Source organism: Neolamprologus brichardi, chromosome 3 (genome assembly GCF_056152115.1).
Source record: "Neolamprologus brichardi isolate AB-2024 chromosome 3, ASM5615211v1, whole genome shotgun sequence".
Classification (NCBI taxonomy): domain Eukaryota; kingdom Metazoa; phylum Chordata; class Actinopteri; order Cichliformes; family Cichlidae; genus Neolamprologus; species Neolamprologus brichardi.
In genome coordinates, this window is record NC_142106.1 from 23,298,589 (window position 1) to 23,318,853 (window position 20,265).

Genomic DNA, 20,265 nt, shown 5'->3' on the forward strand with positions numbered 1-20,265 from the left:
ATAACTACTACAGTATTTAAGAATTCATTCATGTGTACGATATCTTTGTGAAAAACATTTAACAATAGAAGGAGCAGAATCGAATAAATGACAGAAATGTCTAAAGCTGAAAAAACAGGAAGTGTTTTATTTTCCCCGAGGTTACACAGGAAATGTGTACAGATATTTCTGTAGTGACTTGCAGGGAGAAAATGTTGCATTTAAACATCACTGATGTGCATAAAGATTTACAGGGTGACCATAACATAGTTAACAGCTTTGACATACGGAAAACCAATCATAGAAAAAATATAGTTATACTCTCTCTCACTGAAAGAGGAAAAAAAGTATATTAGCTTTGCATAAATCTACACAACATGCTTCTCTCTAACAGCAGCAAAGTACATGAAGCTGAAAACTGACATCCTTTCTGTTTCACATGACTTAAACAAGTGGAGCACGCAACTGTAAACGTGCATCTGGTTAGCTAAAGAGTGAAATGTGGGTAATCCTCCTATCTCCCTCTTGAAAATAACCAACATTTAGTAAACAAATGTCATGTTTTTGTTAGAATTACCTGAAACAAGCAGACTTCCTACCAACTTCTATACAACTGAAACCCTTCTGCAACCAGAGGAAAGAAAGCTCTTAGTTATTTTTCTTATAAGAATATGTTCATGAGTGCTAATTACTCACATGAAAGTTTACATTTTAAACTTGTCCCAAATCTCAACGACACGTGGTTTTGTTTGCACCTCTCATAAAAAAGGGAAAGAACACAAAAAAAATCTAGTTATATTCATCCTTAACAGAGCCTTGAGAATTTCTCATCGACATTCTCGAAGGCCTCCGTCGAAGATTCTGTTGATGTTTCTGGAAATAAAGGAAAGGGGAAAAAGGTGAGACCACTTGTATGTTTTTGTGCAGTCACTCGATTACAAAGCCTCAATAAGAAAGACCTTTAATCGCTCATCTGCCTGCTTTCCTTAGTGTTCAGGCTCCCACTCTTTCCTTTACATCACTTCCTCTCTCTCACGCCAGTAACTCAATGCTAACATCCTGGCTTCCGTCCAATCACGTCCTTGACCACCTTCTATGAGCCAATCAGCCTCCCCTCTGCCTACTTTAAGTATCTAAATAAATCACATTCAGTTCCTTCAGATGATCTTTCCTTATTGAATTGAGTTTGTGGGTACCTTTAGGTTTTCCTGGTGTTTCTGGCTTCTGCAGTGGAGGTCCTTAGCATTTTGCTCATCCAGGTAGAAAATGGAGCAGAGGTTACAGAAAAGCCCCATTTTTTGGACAACATGCTCATCACCTAAGAAGACCAGAAGCATACCAAATAACTTAAGAGAGAAAAGAAAGACTTGAAATTGACGTCATTATTTTATGTTTCGTTCTCACCAAGGGACGCATCAGCATCCAAGTTGTCTGTGATGCGAGGAGACTGAGAACAAGATCGCTTTGCTTTGGGTTCAATAAGTGCTCTCCTTCGTTTACGGAAAGCTAAAGAAAAGGAAAACAACTAATAAATGATAAATGATGACTGCAAATTAAACTGTACCTATTCCAATAACAAGTTTATATTTTTACTTCTCTAGTTACAGCTGCTTGAATGTCTTGAATTGTAATATGATTAGTAACTTTTGATGGACAAACTTTAACTTCACAAGTTCCAGATTACAAATTGTGGCTGTCTTCTGACAGAGTGTGTTAGAAAAACCACAATATAGACACCGACTTGGATGCAGTTTTGCTCTATTCTAACAAATTCTAAGTGGAAAACAACCATCGTCCACTTTAGTGAATCATACTGAAACATTTTGTTGGTTTAAAATCAGCACATTTTGAGGTAAAACAGCTTCTCGTACCTTTAACGTCACTCCTGCTCGGTCCTCCCTGTGTCTGATTATCAAGACACTCAGGCTGTTGCTGTTGCCCAGCAGAGGCAGCATCAACATCGGGCTGGCTCTCTGGTTTCTCCTCTGTTTTTTGGCTGTCTGGTTTGTCGTCACTTGACAGTACAGATACGTTTTTGTCCAGTGACGAGGACTCGAGTGAAGCGGCAGGCAGTGATTCTGTTTCTGCATCTTCTCTCTCGTGTGTTGCGTCCCCTTTTTTCCCTCTAACAGATTTTCTCACTGCAGGAAAAGAAAAAGAAATACTTGAGATTTATAATTTAGACCAGATTGTACAGTTTTGTGCAAATTCTTAGTGGCAGCAGTCTTCAGGAACAGTTCTCCAGGCTTCTTGATGAACATTCAAAGCTCTTCTTCAGATCTGGACTGCCTTTAGATCAGGGGTGTCAAACATAAGGCTGAAGGCCCAGAATCAGCCCAGGAAAGACTCAAATCTAGCCCGCTAGATTTAGAAAATGTGAAGGAGGGAATAAATTTGTAACTTTTAACTGTATTTAAATAGGTTTCACAGCATCTCCTGCTGATAAAGACTCCCTCACAGTCATTCATACTACACAAAAGTAATTAACTAAGAGATAAATAATTAAATGACAGAAAAGTCTTGTAAAAGCTAAGATATCCACCGTCAACTTCACTCTGTAGGAGCTTCCGACTCTGAAGTAGACTTCCTGTTTCCCCACTGTCTTCCTGTCAGTTATTTTCAGGTTTTACTCTTCCCTCTATAACTGACCTATCTAATCATATTAAAAAAATCAAAATCATCCACCTGTCAACTTGACCCTCTTCCCACTGTGTTAGTTAAAGCCTGTCTTCCCTCGTTAGCTCCTCTCATAACCAGTATTATCCGTTCCTCCCTTAAAATTGGAATGGTCCCTTCATGTCAGAAAAAGGCTTCTGTTATTCCAACTCTCAAAAAGCCTGGTGCAGACCCCAAAAACTTTGATAATCTTTGCCCTATATATACACAATCGAACTGTCAACTCTTGAGCCACGATCACCCTATGTACAGTCCATGTTTCAATCGCTTCTATAACCAGCTTTAGCTAAATTGAAGGAATCATTTTCTGTGTGACTTCATCAGTCTCTCACATCGTTGTGGGAAAAATTTGGCCCACACCTCTGTTGCTTCAGTTTATTGAGGTTGGGGATATACATTTACGCACAGCATTCTTAAGGTCCCAAACCAGCATTCCAATCAGGTTGAGGTCTGGACAGGGCAATTTCAACACCTTGATTATTTTCTTTGTCAGACGTACAGAGGAGTTCATGGTTGACTCTGGGAATGCAAGGTGCCCAAGGTTTATAAAAGAAACCCAAAGGTGTTTAAAGGACATTATTCCACAGGTTCGTATGGCTTCTTCAGATGTAACTTGACCATGCACCAGAGCAGCAAATTAACTTTAGTAAAGGAGGTCACACCTGCTGATGATTAATTAATTAACTGACTCTAATTAGAAACCTGTTGCCTGCTGCTAATTTATGACATTTTTTTATGGAAGCAATAAGAAAACTAACACAAACCTGCATTGTCATCACATTTGCGTTTATTAGATCTTGAGATTTTCTGAGTCTCCTTTTTGACACCCTTCTCATTCTCATCATCCACTGCTTCATTCACATTTGACAAAGTCTAAAAAGAGAAAACCATAATGTTTGGCATCAAGATTTATGTTATCAGAACAAAGATTTCTCGAAGAAAGAAAAATGTTTGCAACAGTTTAAATGCTAACATTACCTCTTGGTTTAAGGACTTCACTGACTGGCTATCTGGGTTGAGTGGGCAGACCTCATGTCCCTCCTCTTCTTCACCAATCTCATCCAATGTGACAAACTCCTGCAGCTCATCCTCCGTAATCTCCCTATTCCACTCTTCTCCCTCCAAAAAACCTTTCTCTCCACCCTCATCTGCCCCCACCTCATCAAGAGTCACTAGCTCAGATGTGTCATCCAAAAAAGTTTTCTCAATATATTTCCTTGGTCTTTCCAACCTTGTGTTTTCTGAAGTTGCAGGTCGATTATTCCTAACATCATCATCTTCCACAGGGTGTATTTCATAGGTAGAGTCTTCCCTTAAGTCTTTTATCAAGGCATCACTCTTTGTTGTTGGTGTCTTCTCGGTTGGTAGCGTTGTCTCTTCATTTTCTGTATTTTTCTCAGGATCCCATTTCTGGGAATGTACAGCCCATGTGGTTCTCCTTCTTGCTGTAGTCTTGTCTTTTGTTGGGACTTCTTTAGCCGTTCTTTCCTTTCTCCCACTGGTAGATTGTTCTGTAATGGCTGAATTGCTGTTGTCAGTCTCTACTGCTTCTGGCTTTTCAGATTGTTCTGTGTATGTCAGTTTGTCCTTTTTGTATCCTCTAGCAGACCTTCTACTACCAGACCTTTCTGCAGTAAAAGCATCTTGAATTGGTTCATCTTTATCAAAATTTACTTTCCCATGAATGATCTTTTCAGTGTCCTTGAGAATATTTCTGTCTTTTTCTGTATTGCTTTTCTTTGTTCTTGTCTCATATTTTTTCACCATCTTGTCCTCTTTTATTGGTAATTTCCCCTCCTCTTCACTTTTAGATGTTCTGGACCTTGATCCACTCCTCCTTGTTGGTCTATCATCTCTTTTAGGTTCATTGGATTTATCTGTTCTTTTTTCCTTGTTGTCTGCCTCCAATTTGGTCTCTGTGGTTGCTGGCTCATCTTCCACAGAATCAATTACCTGGTAAGCTTCTTCCTCTTCTTCTGTGGCTTCTTTAGATACTTGGGTGCCGAGGGTTTCAAATTTTTGGTTATCATCTTCTATTTCAGTCAGATCATCAACTGAATCCAGTATCTCAAATGCTTCAGTAGCATCTGTTGAAGTGTTTTGGATGTCTTGACATTCAATGTACTGTTTTATTTCATTTCGGATTGTGGATTTTATATCATCTAAAATCTGATAACCTTCCCCATGCAATGTGTGGCTTTGTTTAGGTCCTGGATACTTGGTTTTAGCACAGCCATCTTGATTTCCATCGTCATCCAGCTGTTCTTCTGTTTGATCATCAACTGAATCAATGACTTGGTAAGTTTCACCATCTTCCTCCTCCTCCTCCTCAATACATTTTCCGACATAATCCCCTGCCGCAATGCCCTCTCCTGACACGTTGTGGTCAGACTTTGCTGTTGCACACTCTGTGTTTTTTTTCTCTGATTCATTAGAATATTGAATCTTTACAGATGCCTCAATATCTGATGTTGATGCCATCTCTGACAAATGGGTCTTGTGGCCTGAGGATACAGTGTGTGGTCTTCTGGCTGGAGATTCTGTCTTGTGTGGCTGTGCTCTGTGAAAAGGCGATGCATGAATTTCGACAGGCAGCGAAGAAGAGAATAAAGGGGTCTTAGAGGCCTGAGCAGATTGCATAGATGTGGTATTGAATTTGGTTGGTTCAGATGAGCCTTTTTGTTTTTTTGGTGAGTCAGTGGTCAAGCCTAAAGACAGGGTGCTTTTCTCTGAAGCTTCAGTGGGCTTGGAATCGGAAGATAAAGCAGCTGAGTTCTTAGACTCTTTCAAGGATCTTGTTGAGATCTTCTTGGCAGAAGATGAAACATCTGAGTTTTGTCTTTTTCTTTTCTTTCTGGAGTTCTGCTCAGATGAGAAGGTGCCTTGGTTGTCATCCACATCCTCAATTTCATCAACAGTGACAAAACTCTCAAAATTCTGCTCATCAAAAAGCTGAGCGTCTGAAGAAATAGAATCATCATTATGACTATCAGTTGAATCCAGTATTTCAAAGGTTTGTTGTTTAGTACCCTCTTTTACAGTGTTGTCTCCCTCTTCAAAAGGCTGTTTTTTACCTTCTGCAATTAAGCCAGCATCTTTGGAGGCTTTAGATGATTCCTCCAAAAGCGTTATTTCATCTTTCCCCTTGCTTCCATCTCCCCTGCTCTCTGCTGCATTTTTGTCACAAATGTCCACTACCAGAATCAAATCTTCAGACAGCTGCTTTACTGTAAAACTTTCATTTTTGGCCAAAGGATTGGGCTCTTGAACTGCAGTTATTTGGTCTCTGATATCATTGTCTAGCACTTTGCGAGAAGCATCCAATCCAATTTCACTGCACTCCTTTAAACATGCGTCATCATCATTAACACTGTCCAAGACCTGAAAGCCTCCTTCATGTAATTCTTGGCCTTGCTCAGGTCCAGGTGTCTGACTTATCTCCGACTCAATAGTTTTCCCAGCAATGCCTTTTATTGAAACTTTGTGGTCAGACTGTACAGGTACACTTTCTGTAGGGTTTGCTTCTTCTCTATGAAGCTGACAAGTCTCTATTGTTGCCTCAACTAGTGCTGTCAATGACAGCTTTGACAAATGAGTCCTACAACCTGAGGATGAAGAATAAGATGCTCTGGCTGGAGACTTTGCCTTGCTCAACTTCCTTTTCTGATCAGGCAAAGCAGGAGTTTCATTTAACTGTAAAGAGATCGTTTTGACATTAGAAGACAACCTGCTTTTCAAAGTGGATTTCCTTGTCTTAGATGAGGAAGGTGACAAAGAAATCTTGAAACCTTTCAAGGATTTTAATGAGGTTTGTTCGGCAGAGGATAACACATCTGTGCTTTGGTCCTCCCCAGAGTCATCGAAAATCTCATCAACAGTGACAAAATTCTCCAAGTTAAAATTTTGCTCATCAAAAAGGGTGGTATCTGAAAAGACTTGGTCATCGACGTGATCATTAGCAGAGTCCAGTGCCTCAAAGCCTTCTTCTTCAGTACTATCTGGTGAAGCTTCTTTGATGCTTTGATGTTTAACATTTGTCATTTGGCCAGAGTCTTTGCAGGTTTCTCCTGAAAGCATCTGTTGTTCTTTTTCTTTCCCCCACCTTCCATCGCCCCTGCTCCTTGAAGCTTGATTCTTACTTGTGTCCAGCACTTCGTTTCTCTCAGCCGAATCTTCAGCAACAGATTTATCAGAATTATCTACTTGAATGACATGCTCCTTGGACAGCTGCATCAATGTGGAACCTTCATCTTTAACTGTTTGAGTGGCCTCTTGAACTGTTGCTGTTTGGTTTTCAGTTACACTGTCTAGTGCTTTGAAAGGCGCATCCATTTCCATTTCACTAAACTCCTCAGGACTTTCATCTTCAATACTGTCCAAGACCTTATAGCCACCTCCAAAGAATGCCTGGCCTTGCTCAAGAGCAGATGACTGGCTTGACTTTGACTCAACAATTTTCAAAGCAATGCCATTGGCTGAAATTTTGTGGTCAGATTTTACCACTAAACTCTCTGTTGGTTTTGCTTGTTCTTCATTTGGCTGACAAGTCTCAACTCCACTTAGAGCTGCTTTTGATGCACAGGTCCTAAAACCTGAATACAAAACTTGCAATGCTCTGGCTGGAGATTTTGGGTTACTTGATGCTGCTTTTTCCACAGAGGAGGCAGGAGTTTCCATAGCCATACACAAACTGCTCCTTGCAGTGGCTTTCATTGACTTGGATAAGGAATGTGAGAAAGAAGAATAAGTTGCTGAGCTCTTGGAGTCTTTCGGGGATCTTGTAGAAGTCTGCTTTACAGGAGATGAAACATTTGAACCTTGCCTTTCACTTTTCATTCTAGAGTTCTGCTCAGATGAAGCAGTGCTTGGGTGGTCTAAGGCCATATCTTCCACATCATCAACAATTTCATCAACAGTGACAAAGTCCTCCAAGTTGAAATTTGGCTCATCAAAAAGGTTGGTGTTTGATGAGGCATGGTCATCAGTATGATCATCAGTTGAATCTAATATCGCAAAGGTTTCATGATCAGAACTATCTGATGAATAATCGTTCATGTCTCTGTTGTCAGCATCTTTGGACGCTTTGCAGGATTCTTCAGAAAACAATTCTTCCTTTTCTTTTCTTCTTCTATCTTCTGTTTGGCCTCTTGGGTTTTGGTTGCTACTTGTAATTGACATTTGAATTTTATCAGCTGCATCTAGAACTGTAGATTTATCAGAATTTTCCATTATCTGAATCTTGTTTTCCTCAACCTCCCTTTTCTCTGCTGAGTCTTCATTTTCAACCAGGCAATCATCCTCTTGATTGGTAGCTACTTGGTGTTTAGAAACCCCATGTAATAGTTGGACAGAATCATCCAATCCGATTTCACTCCATTCCTTTGAACAGGTTTTAACTGCATCTGTATTGCTCTCCATGACTTGACTGTCCAACTTATGCAGTCTATGGCCTTTCTCAGGTCCAGGTGACTGCCTTGACTCTGACTCAACAGAACTTGTTTCTTTGTGCAGCTTATATGTGTCAACCGATGTCTTAGCTGCTGCTGCTGATGCCATCTTTAATGAATGCGCCCTGCAATCTGAGGATGAAGTATGCAGTGCTCTGGCTGAGGACTTAAACTTGCTTGGGTGTGTTTTCCTACAGGTTTCAAAAGACTGAGAAGATGAGGAGGTAGAGGTCTTAAAGACATTAGAAGACAAATTTCCTTTCACTGTGATGTGAGTTGGCATGGGTGAGGAAGAAGAGGAGGCAATGTGAGAGCTTTGCCTTTCTCTTTTCCTTTCAGAGTTCTGCTTATGAGAAGAGAGGCTTTGGTGGCTGAAGGCTGCTTCTCCCGTGTTGTCACCAATTTCATCAACAGTGACAAAGTCCTCTAAACTGAAATTTAGCTCATCAAAAATATGTGTTTCTGAAGAAACATGGTCATCAGTGTTATCATCAATTGAATCCAATATCTCAAAGGTTTCTTGTTTAGCACAAGCTGCATCGCATGACATGTCTTTGTTGACTTGTTCTTCAACATTTAGGATTTGGCCCAAATTTTCGGGGGCTTTAAAAGACCTCTGCATTTCTCCTTGTGTTTGTATTGTCGTTCGAGCTCCCTTGATCCTTGGACTTTGGTTCGTTCTTGAATCTAACACATCCTTATCAGTGGCATCTTCTTGAGAGTCCTCTTTAACTACAGATGCTTGGTCCTCGGTAACACTATCCATCACCTGGTAAGAGTTGCCTGGCTCTTGTACACACCCAGATAAATTGGTTTCAGTGCCATCTTGGCTTCCGTCTTCATTCATCTGTTCATCCAATTGATCCTCAATCGAGTCTAGGATTTGGTAATCTTCAAAGTCCTCCTCCTCAGGATACTTGCCAGAATAATCATTTCTGCATTCTTCTTCTGTCCTCTCCTTCGACTCTTTGAGTATGCCATTGTTAAAATCAATTTCTAGATTCGGTTTTTGGCTTGTCAACTCTAACCCCTGACTATGTGCAGCTGAATGTATAGCTAATGAGGTTTCTGTTCTATTTGTCTCTGTAGTAATGCCCTCTGCTAACACTTTACCAGACTTCCCTACTGCACTTTCTTTGGGTTTTGCTTCATCTCTATGAAGCTGATATATCTCTACTGTCACATCTGCTGCTGCTGCTGTTGATGCAATCGTTGATGAAGAAGGCTTACAGCTGAAGGATGGAGAATGTAAGGCTATCTCTGGAGACTCTGGATTTTCTGGCTGTGCTGTTTGGCAAGGGAAGGGAGGAGTTTCAATAGATTGTAGAGAAGAAGAGACAGAGATCTGGATGACACTAGGAGATGAGCTGCTCGTGGAGTCGTTTAAGGGCCTTGTTGAGATCTGTTTTGTAGTGGTCGACACAACCAGGCTTTGGTTTTCTATTTCCACTCCGCAGGTCTGCTTAACCAGTTAAAGAGATGAGTTATTTTCCATTACATAACTGAGCTTTTTTTTTTTTTTTTAAACAACCAACCAACCAAACAAACAAAAAAACTAATAAAAGGGACCGCAGAAGACTGTCACTAATAAACTCTAAGATATATTATCATATCTAGGGATGGGTATCGTTTAGGTTTTATCCGATACCAGTACTGGTGCTTATGGTGCTCGAACCGGTGCTTAAAGAATGGAGAACACAAAATTGGTCAAAAAACCTCTCATGTTCAGCTGTTTTTTGTAAAAAGATTGGTCCTGGCAGGGCTACGGGCCAGGACTCTACTCTTCGGGTTTTTGGGGATGTTGCTAACTCCGGGTCCAATAACAGGCAACCCACGCGCAGTAGATGTGCACGGTGTGAGGTCTCGCAACAAGCTATCAAATACGGCGCATTTCTCAGGTTTTAACAAAATGCTATACGTCGCCAGGTGTTTCATCAGATTTGAGGAGTTACCTCCTTTGCACAGTATCATCCTAAAGTACTTGTTGCAGGCTGTGTTGCTCTTTTGCTGTGAAGTACAGTTAGACTTTGAGCGCTTCGCTTTGGGCATTTTTAATCTGTAGCTCTTCTCTAAAAGAAGGTACGTACCTGGGCCCGCCTACAACGCTCGCAAAGGTAAAATGATTGGCTGGAATCCAAAATGTATGACATCTCAGGAAAAAAAAAAAAGCACCAAAATGTGTGCTGCTTTTCGGTCTGGTTACTACTGTTTATGTCAGAACCGATGCCATTACCGGTACCCATCCCTAATCATATCATAGTTTAGTGGGTTTGATTCTATATACACTGTATGTTTATGCATATATGCAGACCAAATTTGAAGCTAGAAGTAAGGAACTCACCTTTTCTTCCATTTTCTCTTTATCCAAGTCACTTCTAGAGGTTGTTTCTCTCTTGCTGGGGCTCTAAAAAGATAAAGATTGCTTACTAATTTACTTGAACAAATTGGAAATGCGTTACCCTCACAAAAATATGGCAGGTCATAGTTAGAACATTTTTGGCACTTTGGAAATACCCTTTTTGCCAGATATTACCATTTTATCCACAGTCTGTGTCTTGGTTCCCTGAATCAATATGGGCTCGTCAGCATTAATATAAGGAAGTTCTTTGATCGTTTCCTTAGACTTTGTCAGACTTGTGACTGGAGGAGCAGGGGTAGAAGCAGCTGAAAAAGTTCTTCCATCAGCAGAGGTGACTGAAATTACTGGTGACCCTTCTTCCCCTACCCTCCCTTCCACCTTCTCTACATCCTGACTCACCTGAAGAGCAACAGTGGATGTTATAGTGATCTCAGTTCCTGGTTTATCACTGGCTTCTTCCATTTCTTGGTCACTTGTTGCACTTTGTCCTGCTGTGAGAGACTTAGAAATGTTGGAACTAACTGATACTGCTGGTTGAGCAGAACCAGAGGTACTTGTTTGCTGAAGAGTTTGCGCTCCTTTATCAGAAAGAGAAGACTGTGGTACACTTATCACAGTCGGGAACTCAAGATCTGTGGTGTCCAGTTCAAGATTTACTTTAATCTCACTGGAGTCTTGCAGACGCTGTTTTAGGCTCTTCAAACTAAAATATAAAGCAGAAAATCTTTGTTAGTTGCCCACAAAAAAACAAGTTTGTTTTCACAAAAATGGTTACACATAACATGTTACAAAACAGAGAAAGAAACAAATATCATTTCCAATTTTTTGTTCAGCAGTCATTAGCTTAAGACACATTTACATAAACTGCCTGTTTTGTTTCTCCACATCTTTGTGGAGGGGGGAGGGGGGGGGGGCTATACCTCCTCCCTCACAGAGAGAATTATGACCTTGTTTTCTGCTTACCCATTACCTAAGGATTTACATCCCTGATAAGCAGAAGGAGCCTCACTATCTGTTTAACGTCTCCCATTACAATGGCCTTACTGTGTTAACTTTCCACATGCATGTAAAGTAGTGGCAGGAGTGCTCTTACTATGGTAAAGTGAGAAAGAGATATTACTATAACTAATGTGACATGATTAAATATGTGATTAATACATGAGAAAAGAAATCTGCCACCACAAGAGCCAGTTCATTATAAAAATTACAGAGAAAAAATAAAAAACAAAACAAAACAGGAAACCATATTTCACCATATGAGACTATTATTTTTTTGTCAAACCAAGAATCCGAAAACCCAAAATGTTTAGAACTGTTTTAACTTCTACAGGAGAAGCTGCTTCAGGAATTGTCGTATTAGAAAGAGAAATACTCACGTTTCAATACGTCGAACTTTTTTCCTGCATAGGGGATAAAAAAGGAGACGGTCTAAGGGTCTATTTTCATAACAAATAAATACGTAATTTATTCTAATAATTTATTCATCTCTTCCCCTATTTTAGTGAAAGTCATACCAAATTACATTCGTAGATAAATGTTCATTTGAAGCAATCTTCTCCAACACCTCTGTTACAAGACTAGATTCTGCCATCTCAATGTAAATCTGAGAATAGAAACAGTCATAAGAAAAGCACAAAGACAAAAAGGAAAACGTTTCTTAAAAAGTGATAGACATTAACAATTCTTATTGTTTTTTTTTTAACTCGTTCAAGCTTTAGTTTACCCAAGCAAAGGTGCAGTATGAACTACAAAATGACTGAACATGAAACACATACATAGATGGGAACATAGATGCAAAATGTATGCTATAGCGATCCTGACTGAAATACAGTGGGATGCAAAAGTTTGGGCAACCTTGTTAATAGTCATTATTTTCCTGTATAAATCGTTGGTTGTTACAATAAAAAATGTCAGTTAAATATATCATATAGGAGACACACACAGTGATATTTGAGAAGTGAAATGAAGTTTATTGGATTTACAGAAAGTGTGCAATAATTATTTAAACAAAATCAGGCAGGTGCATAAATTTGGGCACTGTTGTCATTTTATTGATTCCAAAACCTTTAGAACTAATTATTGGAACTCAAATTGGCTTGGTAAGCTTAGTGACCCCTGACCAAAATACACAGGTGAATCCAATAATGAGAAAGAGTATTTAGGGGGGTCAATTGTAAGTTTCCTTCTTTTAATTTTCTCTGAAGAGTAGCAACATGGGGGTCTCAAAACAACTCTCAAATGACCTGAAGACAAAGATTGTTCACAATCATGGTTTAGGGGAAGGATACAGAAAGCTGTCTCAGAGATTTAAGCTGTCTGTTTCCACAGTTAGGAACATATTGAGAAAATGGAAGACCACAGGCTCAGTTCAAGTTAAGGCTCGAAGTGGCAGACCAAGAAAAATCTCAGACAGACAGAAGCGACGAATGGTGAGAACAGTCAAGAGTCAACCCACAGACCAGCACCAAAGACCTACAACATCATCTTGCAGCAGATGGAGTCACTGTGCATCGTTCAACCATTCAGCAAACTTTACACAAGGAGATGCTATATGCGAGAGTGATGCAGAGGAAGTCTTTTCTCCGCCCACAGCACAAACAGAGCCGCTTGAGGTTTGCTAAAGCACATTTGGAATAAGATGCTGTGGACTGATGAAAGTAAAATTGAGTTATTAGGGCATAACAAGGGGCGTTATGCATGGAGGAAAAAGAACACAGCATTCCAAGAAAAACACCTGCTACCTACAGTAAAATATGGTGGTGGTTCCATCATGCTGTGGGGCTGTGTGGCCAGTGCAGGGACTGGGAATCTTGTGAAAGTTGAGGGATACATGGATTCCACTCAGTATCAGCAGATTCTGGAGACCAATGTCCAGGAATCAGTGACAAAGCTGAAGCTGCGCCAGGGCTGGATCTTTCAGCAAGACAACGACCCGAAACACTGCTCAAAACCCACTAAGGCATTCATGCAGAGGAACAAGTACAACGTTCTGGAATGGCCATCTCAGTCCCCAGACCTGAAAATTATTGAAAATCTGTCTTGGGTTAAAGAGAGCCGTCCATGCTCGGAAGCCATCAAACCTGAATGAACTAGAGATGTTTTGTAAAGAGGAATGGTCCAAAATACCTTCAACCACAATCCAGACTCTCATTGGAACCTACAGGAAGCGTTTAGAGGCTGTAATTTCTGCAACAGGCAGATCTACTAAATATTGATTTCATTTCTTTTTTTGTGGTGCCCAAATTTATGCACCTGCCTGATTTTGTTTAAACAATTTTTGCACACTTTCTGTATATACAATAAACTTCATTTCACTTCTCAAATATCACTGTGTGTGTCTCCTATATGATATATCTAACTGACATTTTTTATTGTAACAATCAACGATTTATACAGGAAAATAATGACTATTAACAAGGTTGCACAAACTTTTGCATCCCACTGCAAGTAAAACCGTTAATGAAAACATTAACGGTTAATTATTAACTGAATTAACATTAACTGAAAACAAGGGGCGGGGGGTGTAGGTGTGTGTCGTACCCTGTTAGCAAGTGGCAAGAATCTGACAAAAGAACCACTGAATGCCACCACTTGCATGACCATCATGGTGAGGTCAACAGATGTCTCAGAGATCTCCACACAGATCAGCCGCTCCTCCAGAGCCTCTGAATCTGGAACATGCTGAAAAAACAATGAAAAGCCGCTGTTAAGGAACAGGAAATAGAAAAACTATGTTTTGGATGACTACAGATATAATTAAGTGATAGCTTACTTACAATATTGCTCCATTTCATCAGATTTCTGTACATGACCTCCTACAAAAAGATTTTAAAAGATATTGTCACACACATTGCTATTCTGTAAATTCAATTATCCAACTCATTATCAGGGTGTTATTGTGCAGTAAACAGCATACAGTTTTAGAAAATCTATAAATTATGTAACTATATCTAACATTTTGAAAAATTATCCAACCAAAATTGTAAAACACGTCCCTATCCCAAAGGTATAATTCAATTTTATTTTATTTATATAGCACCAAATCACAACAGCTGCCTCAAGGTGCTGTAGGGCAGCGGTCCCCAACCCCCGGGCCTCGGACCGGTACCGGTCCGTGAGTTGTTTGGTACCGGGCCGTGAGAGTTGAGGCTCAGGTGTGAAATGTATAGTTTTCAGGGTTTTTATCGGTTTTCAGCGTTATTTTGTTATCATTTTTATCATTTACTCGGTTTTCCTTGATCTTTTCACATGTGTTATGAATAATTTTTCTTTTTTTCGGTACCGGTACTAGTTTTATTTTGTTGTATTTATCCGCGACACCTTAAAGGCTGGTCCATGAAAATATTGTCGGGCATAAACCGGTCCGTGGCGCAAAAAAGGTTGGAGACCGCTGCTGTAAGGTACATTGCATTACATTTTAAGGTATTTTTTAAGTCATAAATCAAAACATAACATCAAACAGCTTCACAATAGTACTGCAATGCGGGTAAAATTCGGGGCAGAGCATAACGAGTAAATGCACCGGATGAAAGTCAAACTAATCTGCGTCAAACGCCAAATTGAACAAGTGGGTTTTAGGTGCGATTTAAACAATTGAATGGACTCAGACGTAAGGACATCAACTGGGAGATTGTTCCAGAGTCCTCTTTGGGTGGAGCAATGTTTGGCACAGTGTGTTTTGGGGTTTAAAGGCCACAGAAACACGGTATCAAGAAAAAAATGTGTCTCAACTGTTCCGATACTCCTGACACACACCAGATCAACTAAAGGTTTTCGCTTAGGCAGCGGTTGTCCTTCTCTCCTGGATTGACTGGAGCTTCTGAGCTTTGACAAAAGTCCAGATAGGATAACCACATTTACTCAGGGCCTTCTTAATGTGATGTTCTTCTGCTTTCCTGGCTGCTTTGTCTGTGGGGATGGTGTTCGCTCTGTGTTGTAGTGTCCCAATGACACCTAATTAATCCCCAAGGATCGGGTCTCCCGACACAAACAGAGTAACATAGTGTACGCTGTCAAGTGCCAGGAGGATTGCCAGGATTTATAAATCGGGGAAACCATACAACCTCTGGCAAAGCGGATGACACCACACAGAAGAGCTACCTCTTCTGTGTGGTGTCATCTGCAGTTTATTTACACCTACAGGCCAGTGGACACTCTTTCAATGACGAGGATGTACACATCCTAGACAGGGAGGAACGCTGGTTTGAACGTGGAGTCAAGGAGGCCAGTTACGTGAAAAGGGAAAGACCATCTCTGAATCGAGGAGGCAGCCTAAGGGTACATCTTTTGCCATCTTACAATGCTGTGATTGCAGCTACTCCCCAACTCTCTGTGAATGGTACTCATGGCCATTGATCAGTGGGCTTTGATCAGTGGTTGTTGATCAATGGTCATGAGAATTTAATCATTTAATAATGATGAAGGAACCATTGTTCCTTAAGTGTGCTGGTTTCAGTCATTATGCTAATGTACTGTTTATAAGGTTGGGGAAACCTACAGTCAGCTGAGACTGAAGAAGTCACTTGGATGAGTGATGAAACGTTTCTCCCACTGAAAACGCTACATCGAGATGAACAGAATCAACTTGGAGATGGTTGTGAACTGGTTGCATTCAGGTTATAGTCCCATATAAAAGCAAAGTTATCAAGCATGTATGTTATTTTGTAGTTAAATTGAAATCCTGCAGGAACAAGATAAAAATTAATTTCAGATTCTGGCTGGACTCTAAAGGTAAGAAATTAAGGTGAATTTGTATGTTTATACTACGTAACAGTTAATCAGTGTATTATCATGAACAGACTGCATGTAATTGCTAACTTAAACCTATTAATTCACAAAATGATTCACTGACTCTGCCTTATAGTTTTTTTTTTTTTGTTGCAGTCTTGATACACCAAAGATGGTAACTGACTGCGCGTGGCCACAGCCCTGGTCCCCACCTTTGAATTAACTACATCAAAGGCAACAAGACTGCAAGTTCATTGTACAAAGTCGCAATGGTTTTGGTTGTGCCAGTCTCCAACCACCATCTTCCCTATGATTTGATCATAGTTCATAGTTCAGCAAAATAACAGACCGAATAACACATCAAAGTTTTGGACGGAGCTTTCCATACCTCACTGGATCCAGGACGCATGTCCTGTAACACGAAGTGGATATTGAGTATCTGACCTCCGACAGAAATAGGATTTTTCCTGTGCAGTTGAACAAAATTGGTACAGGCATTCCAGTCACTGAAGTACACGAAGGCCTGTAGGTTAGAATAGAAAAAGCCTCAGATAAAAATAAAAGTTTTCAATAAAGCTTTGTTTGATTAAAAAAAACAAAAAAACAAATGAAGAATATTAAAATGTCTGTGCTTGTGTCAGTCTTCAGCATCTATTCCTCACCCTCCTCTGCAGTGATAAAACGATGATCTTGTAGTACAGAGTATGAAGATTATGAACAGGGAAATGGTGCCACACCAGCTTGGCGACATCCTCGTGTCTGTAGTTCCCTTCTGGCAAACCGGTCAGCATAATGTGGGGGAACACAGAGCCTGGAGGACGGTTTTTCTGCAGGACACAAAGTTAATTCAAAGAGGGGGGAAAAAAGCAGACGCAACACCTGCACATTGTGCTTCCTTTGATAAAGTCATTAACTATTTTATGCTATTTGATACTGAAAACCGTTCATGACATTTTACATAATTAAGCACAGATTTTCAGAGCGTAATGAACATGGGATAAAAATGCAGATTTCATATATATTCATATCAAAATGAGGAGCATGTAGTTTAGAACTGGAGATCAGGGGGTGATTGGACGATTGACTCAAAAGCATTACAACATTATTTCTTTAGCAATTAAGCAGAAAAATGTCAAAAGTTGGTTCAAAGAGAAGCATTTGCAGATTCAGATTCAGCCAGTTTCTCCAAACTTCTAAGGGTGGTTATGCAAACAATTTTCAAACCACTTTCTTAGCCAAATGTTATATCTAGTTGGTAAACAATATCTTATCACAAGTAATTAAAATTACAATTTTCTTGTTACTTGACCAGATTGGAGAATTTTAAAAAAATGTGCTTACCTGTTTTTTTGTCAGCCGGACCGTCACAAAATCTATAAGTCAAAAATAAACAGTCACATGTAAGAGCCACTTATTTCCTACATTTTGAATCTGGAGTTAAGTTCTAGTTCAATTTGTTTTTCTCACCTGGGATGACAAACCAAGGAGATGTGGTAGGGAACAAAAAGGGATACGTTTTCATTGTAACCCAAAATGGTGAAGTGCTTCCCTGAGGAACACCAAAATTTGCTGTTGGGATTGTTGCCCCTTCAGCGACAACCTTGCTGTCCGGCAAAGCTTTCGCTGCCAGTCTAGGTGCTGCACAAACCAAAAAAAAAAAAAGAGAGCTTTATTTTAATTTATTAAATGCTTTGATTTTGACATTTCATATTTACCATCATATCATTCCAATTATTTTAAGATATTTAACATATAAAAAACAGTGACTAGCTGCTGAAGCAGTTTGTTTTTGATATCAATTAGCAGAATTTTAAGTCAAGGTTAATTCTGTTGTATACATGTATGGCACATGGTTGGTGTGGTCGTGATAATTTTGTGAGGCCACATAAAGGCTCAGATGAGCTTGCCAAAGTTCGACAAGTTGTCCCTCCATCGCTTGTGTCCAGATCACTCGCTACACTGCCGTGCCGCTCTTTTCATCTTCATTTCTGTGTTTGCGTGTGCACAGTGTGAGAGGCTGCGTTGACACCCTCACGACGGCCGACAGGATTTTAAACAGGTTTGATTTTCTTACGACCAAAAGATTGATGATCGGGAGCTGGTCGAGATCGCTCCTAATTACCCCATGTATACTATACAATGCACGACATACAATTAAGGTGAAAATCGGGCTGATCCCCAAAACTGTTGCACGACGGAAAAATTGACTCTAAATGGGCCAAAAATCACTCAGTGTATGCCCAGCATAAGACCTACCAGTTACCCTTAAGGATATTTTTAGCTACCTATTATGTAACTCCACATACATCTACATCTCATCTGCTTTATTTTATCCAAAAACAAAGACTTACGCCTTGCTGTGGATTCATTTCTTGGTATCTTAATCCTGTAGACATTATGGGCAAAGCCCTGTTTCAGGAGGCTGTACCAAACTCCGAGTCGATCAGCATCGTAAATGGACTCAAATTCAATAAACACCTAGAACAGACATGCATAAACATGAAAGATAAGAGAAGATGAGACAACAATGTCTTTTTTGTTTAAATCCTCTTAATCAAATGTATGAACAGGTGTGTTTTTAACCTTGTTGAGGAGAGGCAGGTAGTTTTTGACAGAACCGATTTTTTCCAAAGCTTCCCTGAGATCATTGGCCTCACTTGGTGAGATATTCTTGATGTAGATTACTGTTGATCCATCATCAGTTGTCTGCTGCTTTAAGAAGAGCCAGCAAACATTCAAACAAACACAAAGAGTTTCTTTTTGTTTGTTCATTTGATATTTTATATTTACAAATCCATGTATAATTTGGGGGGGGAAAGTTACTTACATAATTCACCAGATTCATCAGGGTGCTATAAAACCCAAGCTGAAACATGAATGTAAGAGAACACAGCGTTAAAGGCACTACGCTCTACGGCAAGACATTTCTTACTCTCTTATTTAATTTTGGGTAGTATCATTTCAAACATTTATTGTATGTTAGGTGGTACTTATAAGGCACTTCAGTCTGGAGGGTTTTCTTTTTTCCTTGATACAAATTTAGCAATTTGTGGCACAGCACAGCAAAAGGCAGCGAAAGACTAATTTATCTAGTTGCATCATCAATAAATCATAATAATGATTCAAAGGACAGACAGTTTGATATTTTCAAGTTAAAAACTTGTAGCAAGGAAATCAAGATAGATAAAAACTTTTTGCTAATGTTAACCAAGAAGCTTTGAAGTTTGAGGCAACATAAAATATTTTAAAAAAAGAAAATGTTAAGGCCTTAGTATGGTATTTACATGCTCTATTACATTTAAATAATCTAAAAATTCAATTAATAAAAAACCTACTTTAAACAATATTTTAAAGTTATTTAGTTAATTACCATCCTCTCAGTGCCTTATTTACTCATCTACAGGGATCAACAAGATTGTGCACTAGAAGCACAGCAATTTTTTCCAAACATGCCACAATATACAGTATTTTTGTATTAGTACGTACCGGATTCATTGGAAAGGAGTGGATTAAAAAATCCAAACAAAGTGTGGACCCATTGAGAATAATACTCTTCTCTTTTGACGCTTGAAAAAGCTTTTTTGCCTTCATCAGACTTGGCGCAATGGCAAAAGCCTAGAAGGAAAAGTCACATTTGTTATTATTCTAATTATTCACTGTGCACTGTGTACTGTACTTGTGTGTATTTGTGTACTGTGTTGGTGTACACAAATACACACAAGAAAATGTAGGCTGACCTTACATAAAGAAACCAAAGAGAGACCTAGAAATGTACCTGTGGGATTACTGAGTAATGCAGATTTATAACTTGGTACCTACCATACGCATTTGAGGAATAACATAGATGTCATCTTCTAGATATCCAAATTCAAATAGGGTGAGCTGATTGGCAACGTCCACCTCTGTGTAGCAGCTATTTTCATATTCTGGCAGGTTTGTGATCAACACCACCTTCATTTTAAACAGGAGGGGAAAAGGAGAAATTAGAAGTTAAGATTCAGGAAAGTGAACTTACCCAAACTATTAAGCAGAATGCAACACAGGAGACAAAAGTATGATGACTATCTTGTAAAAAGA

General features: G+C 39.5%; 1 protein-coding gene across 6 annotated transcripts in view; it reads right to left on the minus strand.

Annotated features, from left to right (window-relative positions):
* Window positions 1-101: 101 nt before the first annotated feature.
* Window positions 102-20,265, minus strand: part of LOC102777115 (uncharacterized) — a 38,890-nt gene continuing 18,726 nt past the window's right edge. For 2 of the 6 annotated variants that reach the window (XM_087834956.1, XM_087834934.1), the window contains 21 exons: window positions 20,008-20,139; window positions 19,675-19,803; window positions 19,016-19,054; window positions 18,772-18,900; window positions 18,540-18,666; window positions 17,656-17,826; window positions 17,530-17,561; window positions 16,851-17,015; window positions 16,577-16,711; window positions 14,238-14,276; window positions 14,002-14,142; window positions 11,976-12,064; window positions 11,838-11,861; window positions 10,636-11,164; window positions 10,444-10,506; window positions 3,634-9,564; window positions 3,420-3,528; window positions 1,851-2,120; window positions 1,384-1,485; window positions 1,176-1,297; window positions 102-852 (listed from right to left, as the gene is read on the minus strand). In XM_087834956.1, coding sequence (XP_087691082.1) covers window positions 769-852; window positions 1,176-1,297; window positions 1,384-1,485; window positions 1,851-2,120; window positions 3,420-3,528; window positions 3,634-9,564; window positions 10,444-10,506; window positions 10,636-11,164; window positions 11,838-11,861; window positions 11,976-12,064; window positions 14,002-14,142; window positions 14,238-14,276; window positions 16,577-16,711; window positions 16,851-17,015; window positions 17,530-17,561; window positions 17,656-17,826; window positions 18,540-18,666; window positions 18,772-18,900; window positions 19,016-19,054; window positions 19,675-19,803; window positions 20,008-20,139 — 8,562 coding nt within the window. In that variant the 3' untranslated portion in view covers window positions 102-768. The remainder of the gene's footprint in view (window positions 853-1,175; window positions 1,298-1,383; window positions 1,486-1,850; window positions 2,121-3,419; window positions 3,529-3,633; window positions 9,565-10,443; window positions 10,507-10,635; window positions 11,165-11,837; window positions 11,862-11,975; window positions 12,065-14,001; window positions 14,143-14,237; window positions 14,277-16,576; window positions 16,712-16,850; window positions 17,016-17,529; window positions 17,562-17,655; window positions 17,827-18,539; window positions 18,667-18,771; window positions 18,901-19,015; window positions 19,055-19,674; window positions 19,804-20,007; window positions 20,140-20,265) is intronic. The other 4 variants (XM_087834950.1, XM_087834966.1, XM_087834962.1 and 1 more) reach the window with 4 other exon arrangements.